Here is an 18,480-nt window from a genome sequence, read left to right on the forward strand (position 1 = left end):
CATCTACAATGTAAAAGCAGGTGATGATGAAAAGTCTCTGGATCCACATCTGTGCCAAAACGTTAAGGCTTCTCTCTTGGCTCGTGTCCCATAATCCACCGTGTTTTTTGGGGGAATCTGTTCATTATTTTGGATGTAAACAGACAGAAGGGCACCAGACGTCATTGTGAAAATCTGCAGAGGCCTATTTGGACCGAGGCTCCTTTTAGTATTGAGGTGGGCAACGCTCATTATTTCCTCTCTATTTAAGATGGTGATAGTGTCCTAGCGGTTTGGCGACACGACCTCTAAAGTCTCCGCCGCTCACGGTTAAGATTCAGAGGGTGGTCTCATCTGGGCTCATCCAATATTAATGTTCAGTCTCGCTCCCCTGGTCTTTGTGAATAGACTGAAACTCTCCGGAAAAACTATATGAATCCACGTTTCTTTTTTTTTTTACCCTCTCATTTCTGTGTTCATGTTCGATGCCTCTTCTCTGTGTCGACCCAACACAACTCTCCACGGAGCTGCACACAAGGGCAAACGTCCTCTTTGCACGTTTAGTCTACCACCTGTTAATAGCATGTAAACATATTAAGTATAATCTTCCCTCCAGAGGTGGAACAATCTCTGACATCAGCAGAACCCCTCAGTTTGGTATTGATCTGCGTGTTGGTGATATCATAACGTTGAGCTGCCTGTGGGTGGTGACTGGGTTACGAGGCTCAGCTCTGAGGAACGGACATTTAATGTTCTTGTTGGGACGTGAACGATCCAGATGTTGACACAATCTGCCCAGATGCAGAACTCATTTGTATTCAGCTTATCCGACGTAGGGGGTTTCCCTCGACGTCCCTCTCCCTATAGCCAAGATTTCCAGCTCTTTCTGGGGGATCCCGAGTCTGTGCCAGTCCAGATGGGACATGTTGTCCCTCCAGGCAGTTGTGGGTCTCAGGGTCTCCCCCTGGTTGGACGTTCCTGGTAAACGTCCACCAGAGGGCGCCCGGAAGGATGGATTTGTGAAATCTATTTATTGGTATTATGTAGTTTGATAGAATCTGGTGACTACAGGATGTATTATACAACTAAATCCTCCTTAAAGATAATTAAGATACCTTGAGTATGAAGGATTTAATTAGATGCTCATAATTATGGTTTAAATAATAATGTGACTTAAACGCTTTGCGGCAATCTAAAGTAAAAATTGCCCAAATCCTAATTGTAAAAGCAAAATGAGTTTCCACGAAACTTGGTGAAAAGATGGGACTTGAGCCAAAAAGCAACACATTCAGTTTTGGAATGAATCCGAACAAAGGGGCAGATGCAGTTATCCTGTTTTTTTTAAGGCCCTTTTTCAACATTTTTCGTGATTTCTTAGAGAATGATTCATGGACCTGGATTAAAAATCGGACATATTTAGGGGAGCGTGTGCAGTTCGGTGCAGATCCAAACAAACATCTGGATCTAAATCTAGATTTAAACGTGGTTTCATAAAGGGGGACTGCCGGCGGACGTACGGTCGACTCCACGTATCCTCGGTTAATTCAGCCTAAGGAATCATTTCTGGCTCCAAAGAAACCGATATTACAAATATGACAATCTGCCATGGAAGAGCAACAGGAAAAGAAGGCGTCCGAGCCAACTGTGTTAGCGTAAAACACTGCAGCCGGCACAGAGGAGGAGGAAACAGACTTATAGGCAGATGGAGGGAAATAACCTGGCAGCAAAACAGGCACACAGAATGGTGTATTGATTCCAAACATGGGCGAGTGAAGAGAGAGAGAGAGACAATGAGATGGAGAAATAAATAAATATATTATCTGACTGTAAAAAAACAAACAAAGGAAAGACGCTCTGGACAATATGGCTGCAGAAATGAGATGAGAAATCTGTGGCTGAGAAAAAACAAGACGAGAAAAACATGGTACGCTTCGATTACTACGACTGAGAGTGAGATTAGAGGATCAGAACCGGACCCGTCTCAGCCCCTTTCCTTTATTTAAGGGGATTTTATGACAACAACAACAACAACAACAACAACAGGATTTCCCTTTAACCCAAAGATGCATTACTCCCTAAACTTCATATTTCTTTACAGAGAACACATCTGTAAAACGTTTGACTGTACACCTGTTGATTAATGAGGTTTTAAGTGAATGGTGTGTGATATATATAAAAGCTGTATAGGTGCAGTAGGAACATGTGGTTAATGTGACTTTAAAGAGCTTTGAGTGGTCGATGAATCTAGACAATTATGATACAAGTGAAATCTATTTACTGTCTCCATGCAAAGATAATATTTCTCATATGTGTTGTTAAATTTGAAAGCAGGGGAATTCGTTTGTAATTTGTATTATTTTTAAGTTATGTATTGAGGAATGAATGGGTTTAAACTTGAAGTCTGTGATGGCAGAGGCTGAACTTCACCCTCCTCTTCTTCACTTCTTCCTCACCTAAGCTCACAAAGTTGCAATACAAGACATTATTGAAAGTAACGCAATTGTGATAAGACTGTTTATTAAATATTTCCTTTGAAGGAAACTTATTCTGCTCATATTCAGGTTGATCATTTCAATTATCCTCAAACTGTCCATTGCTGCTTCATCCAAACTGTGTGAAAATAACGTTTACAAACTCAAATGGTTGCAGCCGCATTTCCTAACGTCTCCATTTTAGAGTTAAATCATTTTCTATCAAAAACACAATAGTACGGATGTAACCTCAGGGGCAGTGTTTCCTATGAGGGAGATAAGCTCCTGTTACAGACTTTAACATCGCAGACCTTTCACATTCACAAAATAAAAACTATAAAAGACGCTGGAGGAAAAGAAACATCATATGTCTCCTTCCACACGAAGCCGCTGCTGCAGTGAATGAAGCTCAATCTGCTGGTTTGTTGAGGAACGCTCGATGACGGGAGGATAAAAGCTGGTGAAATGAGCCGCTCAGCCGTGGAGAGTCACATTCACACAGTCAAGGACACACACTCAGTTCTTTTACACAAACGTATTTCACAGCCGTTTATGTGCTTAAGCTTTAAGCAGATTTATTTTTAAATCGCTAACCAGAGTTGAGTTTTTTTTGCTTGGTCTCCCACTGTGGTTAAAATCCTGTTTCAGGATTTTATTCTGGCAAGTTTTTGCCAGAATATGTGAGAAGCCTCCAAACAAACCCAAGTGTTCGTAACTTCAAAATGTCTGAAGACAAACTCTTCCCTGTCGTCTTCTCCACAAGTTAAATGAGGACAAAGGAATGACTTATAGAACAAATCTATGAGACACTTTGTCTTATTCTAACACTAAAAGTCGTTGCATGGCGAACGTTGAATAATTTAACATGAGCTCGACTGTTTGACAGCGAACACAGACAGTGTCCTCTTGAACACGGACAGTGTCCTCTTGAACACAGACAGTGTCCTCTTGAACACGGACAGTGTCCTCGTGAACACGGACAGTGTCCTCTTGATCACATACAGTGTCCTCGCGAACACAGACAGTGTCCTCGTGAACACAGACAGTGTCCTCTTGATCACATACAGTGTCCTCGTGAACACAGACAGTGTCCTCTTGATCACATACAGTGTCCTCGCGAACACAGACAGTGTCCTCGTGATCACTCCTGTGCAGTATCTACATCTGCAGAGTCTTAAAGACACATCTGAACGAAGGTCCTGGTATCAGTGGGTGAACTGGACGATCAGCTGCTCTGCAAAATCTTCAAAAAGTCAAAGAAATGAGTCAACGCCATTTTTATTACGTCCTCCAGGGTGGTTATGTTTTCACCCCGGTCCTGGTTTGTTTGTTTGTGAGCAAGATGATGCAAAAATAACTGAACAGATTTTGCAACCATTTAACCCCCAGCACTTTGAAAAGAGATTCATCCTGAGTTAGTCAGGATGAATCAATCAGGAGCTGCAGCAGTAAACCAGATGACATCAAACCACAGGAACTGGTCGAGCACAAAATGACCCCGTTAAGAAATAAAGTTTCTTTACCCAGCATCCTTAGCTGTCACGTGTGATCTCTTGATTCCGTGTGTGTGTGAAACGAGCCAGTGGATTTCTTGTGTGAGTCACGTCTCATTTGACCAGCAGGTGTCGCTGCTGTGTAAGGATGTATTTAAATGCAGCCGCGTGAGGGAGCAGCCAATCACAGGCCGGCAGTGTTTCCTGGTGTATTTGAGAGTGAAGGCTCCAGACTGATGGAGAAGCAACATCTACTGTATAAAGAGAGGGAGAGAGAGAGAGAGAGAGAGAGAGAGGAGAGAGAGAGAGGGGAGAGAGAGAGAGAGGTTCAAATAGAAGGAAGAATCCAGACTGATGGAGAAGCAACATCTACTGTACAAAGAGAGTGCACGTGCCTCTGTCGGGTCCTGAGACCGGAGCATAAACATTCATGAAAACAAAATAAAACTGCTCAACCTTTGCCCTCACACCAGTAGTCTGCCCTCCACCACCTCCTCCACTTCCAAAGACTCTGGTGTGAAGCTCTTGGAGAAGATGATGCCCACCCCCCCACTGGTTGTGTTAAGGTGGCTCAGGACCACCTGCCCCTCCCACTCTCTTTTCCAGTCATTCTCATTTTTTGAGTCACTATGAGTTTCTTGTAAAAACACCACTTCAGTTCTTTTAAGTTTCATTTGCTGGAAACACAGAGACCTTTTCACCGCGTCTCTGGCTCCATTTATATTTAAAGAACTAATGTTTAAAAGACTCATGTTGTAAAATATAAGAAACACACATAAAAACAGGACTGATTGATAATCAGGATGTAAAAGTTTATTCATCGTCTTCATCATTGTTTTTCTCTTGTCTAATTCTTTGAACAATCTTCTTTAGTCTATATATTTCCTGGTCAGTGAAGCCTCCTCTGCCTTTGCTGCTCATGAGCAGCCGGGCAGAGTTTGAGAGCTGCTCTTTATCAGAGAAATAATCTTCTATTTTCAATCCTTTCATATTCTTTGTTTTCTGGAGAAACACTTTTATCTTCCCCGCACTGTAGCTTCTTGTGCTCTTCTGGCTTCCTGTCCTGAAGTCGGAGGATTCACTGTCAGCAGAGTCGGTCTCCATGTTGGACTCGGACTCTGCTGCTCCTCTCCCTCCTTTCTTCACTGTTCCTTTTTTTGCCTTTGAGCTTCCACTGTTGCTCCTGGTCTTTCTTTTCAGATGAGGAACTTTAAGCACCTCCTCATCTCCCTCCATGTCAATCTCACTTACTTGGCCCTGTTGGACCCCGCCTGTCTCCTCCTGTTCCCCCTCACCTACCTGACCTTCCTGTTGGACCCCACTTGTCTCCTCCTGTCCCCCCTCACTCACCTGACCTTCCTGCTGGACCCCACTTGTCCCCTCCTGTCCCCCTCCCACTCACCTGCCCTTCCTGTTGGACCTCCCCTGTCCCCTCCTGTCCTTCCTCACTCACCTGACCTTCCTTTGGGACCTCCCCTGTCCCCTCCTCACTCACCTGACCTTCCTTTGGGACCTCCCCTGTCCCCTCCTCACTCACCTGAACTTCCTTTGGGACCTCCCCTGTGTCCTCCTGTCCCTCCTCACTCACCTGACTCTCCTGAAGAAGACGTTTTCGTTCAAGATCTCATGGCGGCTGTGAGTTAGTGATGTCATGAAGAGGGGGGGTCCTTTACGGTGTGATAGAAATTCATCTTGAGATTTGAAATAATGAAATTCTCAGACTGGAGTTGCCTTTGAGTCTTTTTAATAGTAAGCTCTGCAGAGGTTACACAACAAGCAAGGGTGCTCAAAGTGGAACTGCCCCAAAGTTCACAAAAGCCAGAACTTAAACAAAGAGGCGTTTCATAAAACATAATATGAAAAAAAGACATGAAATCATCATCTGTGTCTATCTGCTGTGTCCGTCCGCTGTAGCAGTTGGAAGAAAACATCACCGAATAAGGGCAGACACCCTGTTTGTCAAGGTCACAGCAGTGAGACACCGCCAAATAAGGGTTCCATCCTGTCAGGTAGACAGTATCACAGCAGTGAGACACCTGGTCAGTGGAATTTTCCATTACAACGGACAGTTTGGTAACTATGGCGATAATGGCTTCCACCGTCCTGTGCAGCATGTCCAGCATGTCAGGTGGGGGGCCGGCGCTTGGAAACACCTGCAGGGTGTGGCCACTGCAGTCCTCTGACCCCTCCCCCACCAACCCAAGGGCAGATGGGAAGGTGGCGCCTCTGAGAGGCGGAGCCAAGCTGCTGCTGGTCTTGGCGGCCATCTCTTTCTCCTCCTTCACTTCCTCTGAGGATCCAGACATCATCCCGTCACCCCGCCTCCTCCCGTGGCCCCTCCCCATCGCCACGCATCGCGGTGGCTCAGGTTCTCCTGAGCAAACGCCTCCTGCAGCAGGGAGGAAGAGGAGGAGAACGAGGAGGAGGATGACGATGAAGAAGCCTCCATCTTCTCCTCCTTGGGGTAGGAGTCCAGGTTTCAGAGGATGCAGGGGCAGGGTCAGGAGGGCGGGTCCTGCTCAATACCCGGTCGATCAGTGAGGAGGAGTCTCAGGTCCCCGTGTCCGAGGTGCTGGTTTATAGAGACTAGTCTAATCTCCCACCTGATATTTAGATGTTTTATTATATTTCAATATATTTGTTTGACAGGAAGCTGTGCGCAAACAGGAATATAATATTCATGTATTTAAATAAGGGCACTTTCTCTCGAGGAAGAAAAAGGCAGTGGCTCAAGCCCCCTTTGGTGTCTATGTGTGCACATGCCAGCCTCCATCAATTCAATCTCCCTCAATTCAATCGAGCTGCACCAGAGTTCAATCACTCATAGAAACCAGTCCTCTAAATAATCCTGACTGTTTTCATCAGTCTCACAATTACAAAGAAAGTGATACAAACAGGCTCCTGGCTCCGCCCCTTTATCAGGATTCCTGCCCAAATTTGATGAGTTTGAGGAAAAATCTGTTTTTAGTTTTCTGGTGTAATTCTGCTGAAAAACAAACAAACAAATAGATAAGGAGTGAAAACAAAAGACCAAAAACATTTTATTTAAGAAAGAATCATAAAATCACGATACATAATAATTCATTATCCATGTAATAACCACATTAATATCATGTATAAGACACGAGATGAGTCACGTGATGTGACCACAGCCTCAAAGGCTCATCACCAAGACATCCAACATAGTTCAGAAGGTAACAGCAAAAAAAAAAACTATTTATTGTAGAAAAGACAACAACTTCAACAACAGGCCGGCAAAATGGACAAAAGAAGGAAAACCCAACACACCAACCCACAAAGGGTCGTAGGACCTGAGAATCTTCCTTCAACCTAAACCAACATCAGAACTAAAGCTCACAGAAATAAAGCTGCAGAAACTGGACGACTGGACCCATCAGAAAAGAAAAAGAAAAGAAACAACACAACAATACTCTTGCTCTAAAGGTCATGCTGTACAAACTGCTGCTGCTGCAACCGGGGATGGAAAGATAGATACTTCCTGTTTCCTCTCACATACTTTCATCAACCAATCACAGTGCACCTGAGGAGAAAAGAAAACAGGAAACCATGAGTAGAAAGGAAATGTGTGGGTGTTTTCCTCTTTATTAAAAAGCGTGGTCTTTTAGTTTGAGAGCTGGACTTGCACGTTCAGATTTCGTGGTGTTTTTACTCAAAACCCTGCGCTTGCACTCACACAGCTCCTGCTGGTGCTTAGATTTGCTCTGCTTGTGCTCAAACTCTGCGCTTGCACTCAGATATTTTGTTGCTTGGACAGATTTCCTGTATTTAATAACTACACACTATGGTTTCTGTAAAACTCGCTTGTACGGATGTACTCTGAAGTCGTCCATCTTGGTTATGTTTGTCACAGTGGCTCTGACCTGAGGCTTCACACCAGGTCTTCCTGCTCCTCTGTGTCTTCTGTCTGTGCTGCAGCAGCGACGTTCTCATACTCAGGACAGTTGTGTGACTGATGGGGGAGAGATGAGAAAATATTAAGCCTCACTGGACTTTATTCATGAAACCTGCATATAATCACAGTTCATTCAAAATAGTTTGAACGTTGTTGCGCCCCCTGTCCATTCGTTTGTTTGTTCATCAGCAGGATTACACAAAAACTGCTAAACTGATTTCCACAAAACTTGGTGGAAGGATGGGACATGGGCCAAGAAAGAAGTGTCAACGCACTGTGACGTCACCCATTGGTTTGTGAGCTGCCATTTTGAAGCCTCCATTTTTGACATGTTGTCCAGCGCCATCTTGGTTTTTGAAACCAGAAGTAACCATATTTGGAGGGGAGGGGGTGGAGCCTGACTCAGGGCCCAAGGACACTGCCCGCCCACCTAAACCTGCGACCTGCACCCAGTACTAGCTGTCAATCACACGGTATCCATGCCCCAATGCCTGCGGTGCTTTATGGTCTGTTTGACTCTAAGTGGATCATTCACTTCACTTTCTAGACCCAGAGTCTACGTCCATTTTAATATACGGTCAATGGAAAGAACCTTTTACATTTTGGGGCAGATTCAGACAAAGTAGCTGATCCAAGAAATGTTTTATCTCTTTCTCTAACATTGTGAGATGAAAACAGTGATATGGAGTCATTCTTTTGGCCTCACTGTCTCTCACCTCTATCATCTCCACAGCTTCATTCACTTCTGACTTCAAGCTCAGAGTTTTCTTCATCCTGGATCGAAAACAACAACAAACACAACATTTGACAAAATGAACTTCATAACATTGAAACTAGTGTTTGAAGACATTTGAAGAAGACAGTAAAAGAGTAGAGGGTGAACTGATGGATTTGTATTGTTTTACCTCGTCCACAGAGTCCAGACAAGCACTGGAACCAGCACGACCACCAGAGTCAGCCTGATGATATTCATGATTATCACTGACTTCCCTAGACAACAGACAGGAGACATTAGCAGTGTGGTTAGACTGATGACTCAGTTTGCCAGGTGATGCTGTTGGTCAGTCAGTATTGTTCATGTGCATCACCTGTTCCAACAGTCAGATGTAAGGTGGCCTTACTACGTCCTTGTGTGTTCTGGGCCTCACACTGATAATTTCCACCATGTTCAGCTGTGATATTAGTGATGGTGAAGATTTGTCCTGATGCTTTTGGTGAGTCCTCGTCCTCCTTGGACCAGGTGTATTTAGCTGCTGGGTTAGCATCACTGCTGCAGGTCAGAGTCACCGAGCTGCCCTCCATGATCTCACCAGAGGGACTCACTGACACAGAGGGAGGCTTTGGAGCATCTGGTGTAAAACATGCAAGATCATGAAATCAACTCAGAAATATTCATTAACCAAATTGAAGAACTTTTCAATCTCTGGTTTTGATAAGTGCTACTTAAATATAGATGATCATCATTAACCCGGGGCGCCAGCACAGACAGAAGCAGGTACTGAGGGTTTTGTTTTCAGCCCGTGTGTGTGAATGTACAAAATAACTCAACACATGAACCAAACTTACTGAATATTATAGTGAATATTAACTTTTCAGCTGAATATAGTCTTTTAATAGTTTGCAGCCGTCCCTGGTTCTCAGCATCTTTAGAAGAGTGTTTGATTTACTTTTGGACACAGGAAGGCCCCCTTTAGTGTTTAGTAGTTTTACCAAGTAATTATTGTTTGTATTAAATACAGACTTCACAAAACTGAACATGTCACCTCTGTCTTGGGAATCACTGAGTGGGATTTGCATGAGTCCTGTTCACATACATGCAAAATCTGAAGGGAAAAGTGGAAGTGAAAATGTAAGATGTAAACTCACACACAGGGGACGAGTGGTGAAGCTCATAAGCACAGGAATAGCTGTTTTCAGGTTGAAGGAATCCCCTGAAAGTTGGAAACGTTTCCCCGTGAATTTCTGTTCCATTCTTGTACCAGACAAAGGAGGGACGACCAGAGAGAAGACAGCTGCTGTGACAAGTCAGTGTTGGACCAATCGGAGACCAGATCACCTGAACATCTGGATCTGTCAACAGGAAACACACATAGAAGCAGCTGTGGGACCCCAGGTTGAGAACCACTGAACAACACAGTGACTTAGTGTTCCTCAGTACCTGTGACAGTCAGAGTTGTGCCAGGAAACTTCTCTCCCATTCAGACCACTGTGATTTGAAGCGATACTGGGCTGAATCGCTCAGTGTCAGGTTCATTATTCTCAGAGTGGAGCCCCTCGCTCTGGTTCATGGACCTGAACACGATGTGTGAACTCTGGGTCTTTGAGTAAGTCCACAGCTCGAGGGCGATACAGCTGCTCAGTAACGAACCAGGACTTAGTGATAGGATAATAGTGACTGCTGTAACTGCAAGAGATGTCCACTGATGAGCCTTTAAAGGCACAGATGTTCCTGTCGATGTAATTCACTCTGTCGCATGAATGTCCATGGACACCTGAAAAACAAAAATCTTTTGACTATCACCATGACAACTATAATCTTTACTGCTGTATTTAACAATAATTCACAGATGGCTGTTTCCCATGTCAGGAAATAAACAATGCAGAAAAGATGCTACATTTTGCTTTACAGTAAAGACGATGACGTTTTGAATTCCAGCTCTACATATGTGGTTGTATTTGTGATTTGCTTTCATCACCTCCACCCAGAGGTTATGTTTTCACCCCAGTCCGTTGGCTGGTTGGTGTTCGTGTACAATAACACAACAATTACTGGAAAGATTTTGGTGCAGATCCAGGATTTTAGTTTTATTTCTTTAGCATTGCAAGATCGTGTTTTTCAAAATGTCCACGTTTTCCCAGAATCAAATTCATGGATCTTGATGGAAAAGATCCGACATATTTAGAGGACTGATATCGAGGAGTGTGAAATATGGAGCAGCTTGATTGAATTGAATGGACTGTTGGGCCTTGGTGGAGGAACGTGCTCTACTACTACTGCCACTCTAGTTTGGACTCATTCAAATTCATTGTTCAACTGCAGAATATTTATCATAAAGGTTTGATAACAAACATCTTAGGAATCAATGACAATGTTCTTTTAATATATGATATGTCAGCTGATGTGTCAGACTTTCTTTTACTCTGCATCAGCCCTCAAATCCATTTCGGACTCTAGTCAGTGTATTAGCTAAGAAGGTTAAAAGAGCAGAACATCATTGGTCATTGGAAGAAGTAAACTCACACACTGGAGCAGAGGGGAAATCCTCGTGGCCTCTCACAGCACAGGAAATGCTGTCTGCTGAATAAAAGTAGGCACTATAAGATTTTTCTCCCAGTGTCTTTTGTTCGTTCTTGTACCAGATGTAGGACGGACTGGGAGTTGGAGAACAACTGGTTTGACACTCCACACGTGACCATGAACAGTCCTCTGTCCTGCAACCTGATGATTCTGTGCTGATCACCTGGACACCTGTGAAAGTAAAGAAACACACACATCATTTTAGACAGAGCTGTCTACATAAACAAACCATAGATTCACTGTTTCCAACTGAAATGTTACCTGTGACAGACAAGGAGACTCCAGGTGAACCAGTAAAACTCCCAGTAGGTTGGTTTGTTATGAACCTGAACTGGTACACATCCGAGTCGCTCTCTCTCAGGTCTGTGATGGTCAGAGTGCAGGCCTTGTATCCACAGTGATACTGCACACGCCCTGTGTACTCAGAGGCTGCTCTCAGATCCACAGGTTCACTATCCTGCCCTTTAGTAAACCAGTACGTTTGCTCCACTGCAACATCAAGGTCATCTATTCTGGATGGGTGCCAGTAGGAGCAGCGTATTTGCACCTTCGATCCTTTTACAGCACAGATCTGAGTAGGAGTGCACCTCACTCTCCAGCCATCTGCACCCTGCACCACTGTAACCACAGCACAAACTAGAATTACCACCCTGCTGTAGGATGCCTCCACCAACCAGAGCATTTTCAGTCTGTGTTCCTTATTCCAGAATCATATGAGGTCACTGTGACGTTTGAGCTTTGAAATGTGATTAGTTCATCTTTTCACTTAAATTTTTAGGAAATTCTCCAAAGGCAGACTAGAAATATCATGATCGAGAGGCCAAAACATGTTTCATGAGGCCACTGTGACCTTGACCTTCAACCACCAAAACCTCATCAGTTCATCTTTGAGTCCAAGTGATGAACATTTGTACCAAATTTGAAGAAATTCCCTCAAAGGGATCTTGAGATATTGCGTTCACAAGAATCAGACAACGAGACGACCTGAAAACAAGATGCCTGAGGTCACTGGGTGTCACCGGCACAGAGACACATTTCCATGAGCAGCATTCCATAGCATTTCAACGAATGACTCCACACACTGATGACAACTCCTGCATCGAGAGGAGAGGAACTCAGTCATGATGATTATAATAATAATAATAATAATAATAATAAGTTGCAGACTCTTTAATATTTTGAGCTCTAGACGATAGAAACTTCTAAACAAAGATAAAAATTAATACTGATGATAATTCCTTCATATATTTTCTTTCTGCATCACTTTACAGGTGGTGATCTGAAAATGAATGAATGGTTCATTTATATTTTTACTTTCTTTCTCAAACTCACTTCAGGTGAATCAGAAGTCCGAGTGTAAAATAGAGTGAAACATGAATGTAGACGTACAGTACCTGTCACAGTGAGAAGAAGGACAACAAATCCACTCGCTGCTGCAGTTACACTCATAGTAGCTGCTGCTCTCGTCTGTGACTTCAAACAATAAAAACGTCCACAGATAAATAATGTGCACAAGATGAAACTCAGTCACATCACAGACACGTCTGAGAATAGAGACAGATTCTGTAAGATAAAGATAAATTTAAACTGTTAAACACACCCCTTCCTTCCTCTCTACACTTACGTGCATGCTGAGCCCGATGGTGTTAGATTAAACTTAAAACAAAGATTAACTTGTGTTTTGTACAAACTGTGAATTTCTTCATTTAACAGAGTGTGAGAAACGATAGGAATTCCAGGAGACTTTAGTGGCTGTTCCCACCAAACCTGAATCATCCTCAACTAAAGCTGTAAGCAGCGTTGAACAGGCCTGCCCCCTCGATCCAGCCAGTGGACGCAGGGGTTTACTTTTCTCAACCGTCCGACACTGCAAGATTGAGAAAGATGCTAATTCCGGCGTGAAGTGTGCAGCTGTGTACATGCTTCCTGTGTCCACTATGTGGCACCGGAGAACACACCCTGCACGCACTATGCTGCTGTATATCAAGAGTAGAACACGCCATGAACATTCCTTGAAACCGAAGGGTAATTAACACAAGGGTTACTTCCAGTGACCAGTAGGGGGCACAATGACTGTGACTGAATATGACTGATTTAAAAAAATTAACACTTGAAGATGCACCAGTGTGAGAAGAACTACCAAGAATGACAGGCACCATCTTTGAGAAAAAGGTATTTGATTTGTAGACAGACATTTTTTAGTTTGGTCCATGTCCCATCCACTGACATGGAAGAGGCCGTCTTTATGACAAATACTGCAGCCAGCCACCAGGGGGTGACAGATATCATTTGGCTTCACTTTGGGGTTAGCTGTCATGTTGTCCATCTTTATATTCAGTATCAAACGTGAAGTTTAGTGAAGATTAGACGTTGTAAATTTGAGTTAAAACAAATTCCTGTTTCATGGTGAAACATCAAAGTTTGACATGTCACCATGGAAACGTGAATATATAACATGAAGCTTTTTTGTGTTGCTGGATGAGCGGGTGTCACTTCTGCAACAATCTTCTGTTAAATCTTCAAAATGTACTGACTGTACTTTAATCGTCCAGAAACATTATTAGCAATAAACTTGTTGACCTAGTTTTTATGTCAAGTGCTTCATGATTCTCAGATGACGACATCAGTAGTCCTTTAAATATTATTATGGAACGATTCTTCATTAGATTTATTTATTGGTCACTTCCATTGATTTATATAAAATCTTTTAGCTGTTCTAATATTAGTTACAACTAATTACAATTTATAATATTTAGAAGTTAATATTATTGTTATTTGTAACATTTTGACAGTAACATACCTTACGGTTAGCGTTAGCCTAACCTGAGGCTAATTCTACACCTGGTTGAGCCTGGGAAATATTTTCAATTATGGGAGAAGAAGAACAACTTTCTTACCTTTACCTTTCGTGGCTTCCAAAGTGAGAAGTGAGAGAATTTGTAATCTGGGTTAACCAACCCATCAAGAAAGAAAACAAACCTTTACAAACACTGCACATGTCTATATGTTTTATTTCTTCTGGTTCCGTGATGCTGTAAAATCCACATATAAACAACAGATTCATGTTGTGTTTCTTCAGTGTTTGGTGACTGTGCTGTACACTGCAGATGAATCGTCCCCCTCTTCTTCACGTCTTGTTCTGTGAAGGGCAGAATAAACCACTCACACCCACAGTTTTTAACCTCAATAAGTGTAGTGATGAAAATGTTCACGTGTGGAGCTGCTCACCCTGTTGCACTGTCAAATCGAACAGCGCTGTATTCAGCCTCCTCCTCCTCGTCTTCCTCAGTTTCTCTCTGGGGTTGAACTCGACCTATGTTGCAGTAGATGGCATCTGCCCGGTTCTGGGTGAAGCAGACGCTGGCGTAGTGGACGTCATCGTGCGGCTCTGCTGGTCGTGTGTGTGCCGCAGCTGAAATCTGGTCGTACAGTAAAATACTAGCTGGGATCAGGCTGGAATCTGTGTCTTACTCTTTAACTTGTTGGGTTCTGAGAGTTTCTCTTTGTTGTGGGCCTGATCCTACTCTGCTGAATCAAACTGTGATGGCAGCAGTGATCTTGGAGCTTTCTGTTTTTCCCTGCTGGTCACCAGCTCATCTTCTTAACAGATGAACCCGGTGTCACCACCATGAAACATTTACTTTACATTTTACTCCCTAACTAGAATTACTGCCCTTCGGTTGTGCGCCTCCTCCAACCAGTGCAGTTTCAATATTCATACATTTATTTCTTGCCTCATATGAGACCATCGTGACAAAATCCAATCTGTTCATCTTTAAGTCAAAGTTTCAAGAAATTCCTTAAAGGCAGATTTGAGATATCATGTTCAAAAGGCCCAAAACATGTTGGTGTGGCCACTGTGGCCTTGACCTTTGACCAATCAGGTCATTCATGAGTGTCAGTGAACATTTGTGCCAAATTTGAAATGATTCTCTTAATCTGTTCATGAGGCTAAAAATGACCTTTGACCTCCACAGTCGCCATCGGACAGACGGACAACCTGTAAACATAACGCCTCCGGCCATTGGCTGTCGCCGGCACAGAGGCATAAGAGATCCAGTCAGTTTCTCCCTTATGGAGTTTAAGCTTTTTGTCAGAGTAAAGGAATATGACCTCCCAAGACATTCATGGTCTGACCCTTCTCATCAAATCACAATGATGCAGAACGCCACCGGTTAATGAGGCAGCCTTGAAGAGTGGAGATCAAGTGCTTTTAAATGAAACTATTCATTTACCTGCGCTCTGTCTTCTGGTCTCTCACCGCACTCACGTTGTTGTGTGAAGAACTTGTTTCTTCTAGATGGGAGGAAAGAAATAAACATGAACTAGAAAACTCCTCCAGAGAAAATTTGAATGTGTGCCTAGTGCTTGACTGCTGGTTTGAAAGACTGTTTTAGTTTGAGAGAGAGAGAGTCAATCCCTAACCCACCTGCTAATCCTAACCAGGTGATGAACATTTGTACCAAATTTGAAGAAACTCCCTCAAAGGGATCTTGAGATATTGCGTTCACAAGAATCAGACAATGAGACGACCTGAAAACAAGATGCCTGAGGTCACTGGGTGTCACCGGCACTGAGGCATAAAAATATCTAGAATCTCAGAATAACATCACCTCTACGCAGAGTCTGCCCTGCGTTGCATCTCAGCACTCGCTGTAGGAAGGTCTGGAAAGACACCCGCTCAGCTCTCCTTCGGTCTGTGGAAGCCAACAAACGCCTCGCTGACAGATGTAGGATTCCTGCTCCTGCATATAAGCCAGGTCAGTCTGTGTGGCTTTCCTCTAAAGACATTCCCTTGAAGTCAGGATCCAAGAAGTTAGCTCCTCATTTCTTAGGACCATTTGTCATTGAAAAGGTAATCAATCCCTCTGCTGTCAGGTTGAAGCTGCCCAATATCGTCTTCCTCAGTTTTTCTCTGGGGTTGAACTTGAGCTATGTTGGAGTAGATGGCATCTGCCTGGTTCTGCGAGAAGCAGATGCTGGCGTAGTGGACGTCATGGTGCGGCTCTGCTGGTTGTGTGTGTGCCGCAGCTAACATCTGGAGAGAGTCAACCCCTAACCCTAACCCTATCATGATCGAGAGGCCAAAAACATGTTTTGTGAGGCCACTGTGACCTTGACCTTCAACCACCAAAACCTCATCAGTTCATCTTTGAGTCCAAGTGATGAACATTTGTACCAAATTTGAAGAAACTCCCTCAAAGGGATCTTGAGATATTGCGTTCACAAGAATCAGACAACAAGACAACCTGAAAACAAGATGCCTGAGGTCACTGGGTGTCACCGGCACTGAGGCATAAAAATATCTAGAAACTCAGAATAACATCACCTCTATGCAGTGCAGAGACTAAAGTGACATCTTCAAGATAATTGTTTTGTCCAATCAATGATCAAAACTTCACAATTACTCAAAGTAATTTAAGAGAAATGCAGGAAAACCCCAAACATTAAGAAGCTGGAACCACGAGAAAGACTGGAACAATTATTCAAACACTTTTCATACAAACACGATATAACACAAAGTGCTTTCCTGTAAATGTAGATGTACCTGACACAGAAAGAAGGAAGATGACAAAGCAACTCGCTGCTTCTCTCAAACCCATCGTTGCTTCACACGTCTCTGTGGTGCAGCCACATCAGCAGCTAGATTCCACCCTTGAGAAACGATGTTTGTCAGCCAGTCACGATGACAGATAGAAATCATAGATCAGTTAAGACCTTGGCTTCCTTCCTCTTTACATCATTAACATGCACGAACGGACAAACACCAGTAAATCCCCTTGTTAAAATGAAGAAATGTTCTTTTATTTTGGAAATGATGCGTGAACTTATTAAAATATATTTCATGCAAATAACAGTGAGAGTAGTTCTGCAGCCTGACAGTGAATCTAACACTTTCTTTACTTTCTTGAGACTGGACTTAAAAAAACATGTTGAATTATTCTTTCTTTTAACCTCATGTTAGAAGTCAGTTCCTGTTTATTTACACCTCCAGTCCATATGAAGACTGGGTCATAACAATACATTGTAAAAGGTCATAATTATGCAAACTTACATTACTTTAGTGTTCTTTACTCATTTCTCACGAGGATTCAACTCATGTGAGTCAAACTTGTTTTGTCTGATACACGTGTAAAACTGTTCACTTGTGTAGACTGGACTTCATGAGCTCATGCACAGGTGCACGTGAGCAGTAGAGCGACACAGGAACCATCGACTGTTGGGTTAGATGGGCGGAGCCTCCCACTGTGCTCTGGTTGTGCGTTAACATGGAGTCGGAAGAATCAGAAGAATTAGTTCCCGACTGTGAAATTCACATGAACTCCACCTCAGCTCTGGAACTGATTGTTCTGATTAGTCTGATACTACATTAAAGCACAAGCAGAACGTGGAGAGAGATCGTTTTTGTTTAAAAACGCAGTCATATGGTTGTAGCCTGAGTAAACACAACTATTCAGTTAAATCAGACTAGCTGGTTTTACAACTTCACCTGCCGTTTTTAAGTTGGAAAAATCTGACACATTTTGTTCATACAGTTTTCAAATCAAATAAATAAGTAAATATGAAGTAAATTTATTTACTTACCTTTTTCAAGTTGGATCAACTTTGTGGTCTGGGTGTATTGTGAAAACTAAAAGTCAAAGTGTCACACATCCACAATGTCCCATGGCTGCTTTTTCATCAGTTAATAAAATCAGTCAGACAAATGTGAAATCCGTTTTTATTTAGAAAGTGCTTTAAAAAGTATTATAGACTGTTACTGTTCTTACAGTTGTGCTGTAACTTACAAAACAAGGTTTTCAATTACAACAGTCAGTCTATGACAGTGGTCAGTGCTCTCCACACTGATTGGACATTCATTCAGTTTAGACTTGTGTCCTGCACCTGAAGCTTAAAAGGACAAACTCTGATTATTGCCTTTACTGTATCAAGGTGGCCCCTCCTGGCCCCACCTGGCCCCCCTTAGCAGCTCCACTGCACTGAGGCCATTACTCCGCAGGTCAACAAGTGACTTTGATCCTCTGATGTTTTCTAATCATCACATTTAGAACTGAACTTTATAAAAACCTGCTGAATTCATATTTATGTTCCTGGATGAACGGGGCGTCGCTTCTTCTGCAACAAAGAAGTTAAAACACTGTGTTACGTCGGAATCTGTGGGAGGAACTCTTCTGTCTGCAGGGTGGTGTGTGTGTGTGTGTGTGTGTGTGTGTGTGTGTGTGTGTGTGTGTGTGTGTGTGTGTGTGTGTGTGTGTGTGTTCATCTCTGTCCCTCTTCACACAAACTGATAATCACATGTATTGTTCGGATTTTAATAATATAATT

General features: G+C 43.0%; 1 protein-coding gene across 1 annotated transcript; it reads right to left on the reverse strand.

Annotated features, from left to right (window-relative positions):
• Positions 1-9,041: 9,041 nt before the first annotated feature.
• LOC124854580 lies at positions 9,042-16,757 on the reverse strand (the record flags this gene model as incomplete). The annotated part of the gene is made up of 5 exons (XM_047342429.1): positions 16,703-16,757; positions 11,416-11,772; positions 11,098-11,325; positions 9,667-9,926; positions 9,042-9,182 (listed from the first exon to the last, which is right to left on the reverse strand). Coding segments are annotated over exons 1-5 (1,041 nt in total), but the record flags the coding sequence as incomplete, so codon positions are not given.
• Between the last annotated feature and the right edge of the window lie 1,723 nt (positions 16,758-18,480).

The sequence above is a fragment of the Hippoglossus stenolepis genome, chromosome 2 (genome assembly GCF_022539355.2).
Source record: "Hippoglossus stenolepis isolate QCI-W04-F060 chromosome 2, HSTE1.2, whole genome shotgun sequence".
NCBI lineage: Eukaryota > Metazoa > Chordata > Actinopteri > Pleuronectiformes > Pleuronectidae > Hippoglossus > Hippoglossus stenolepis.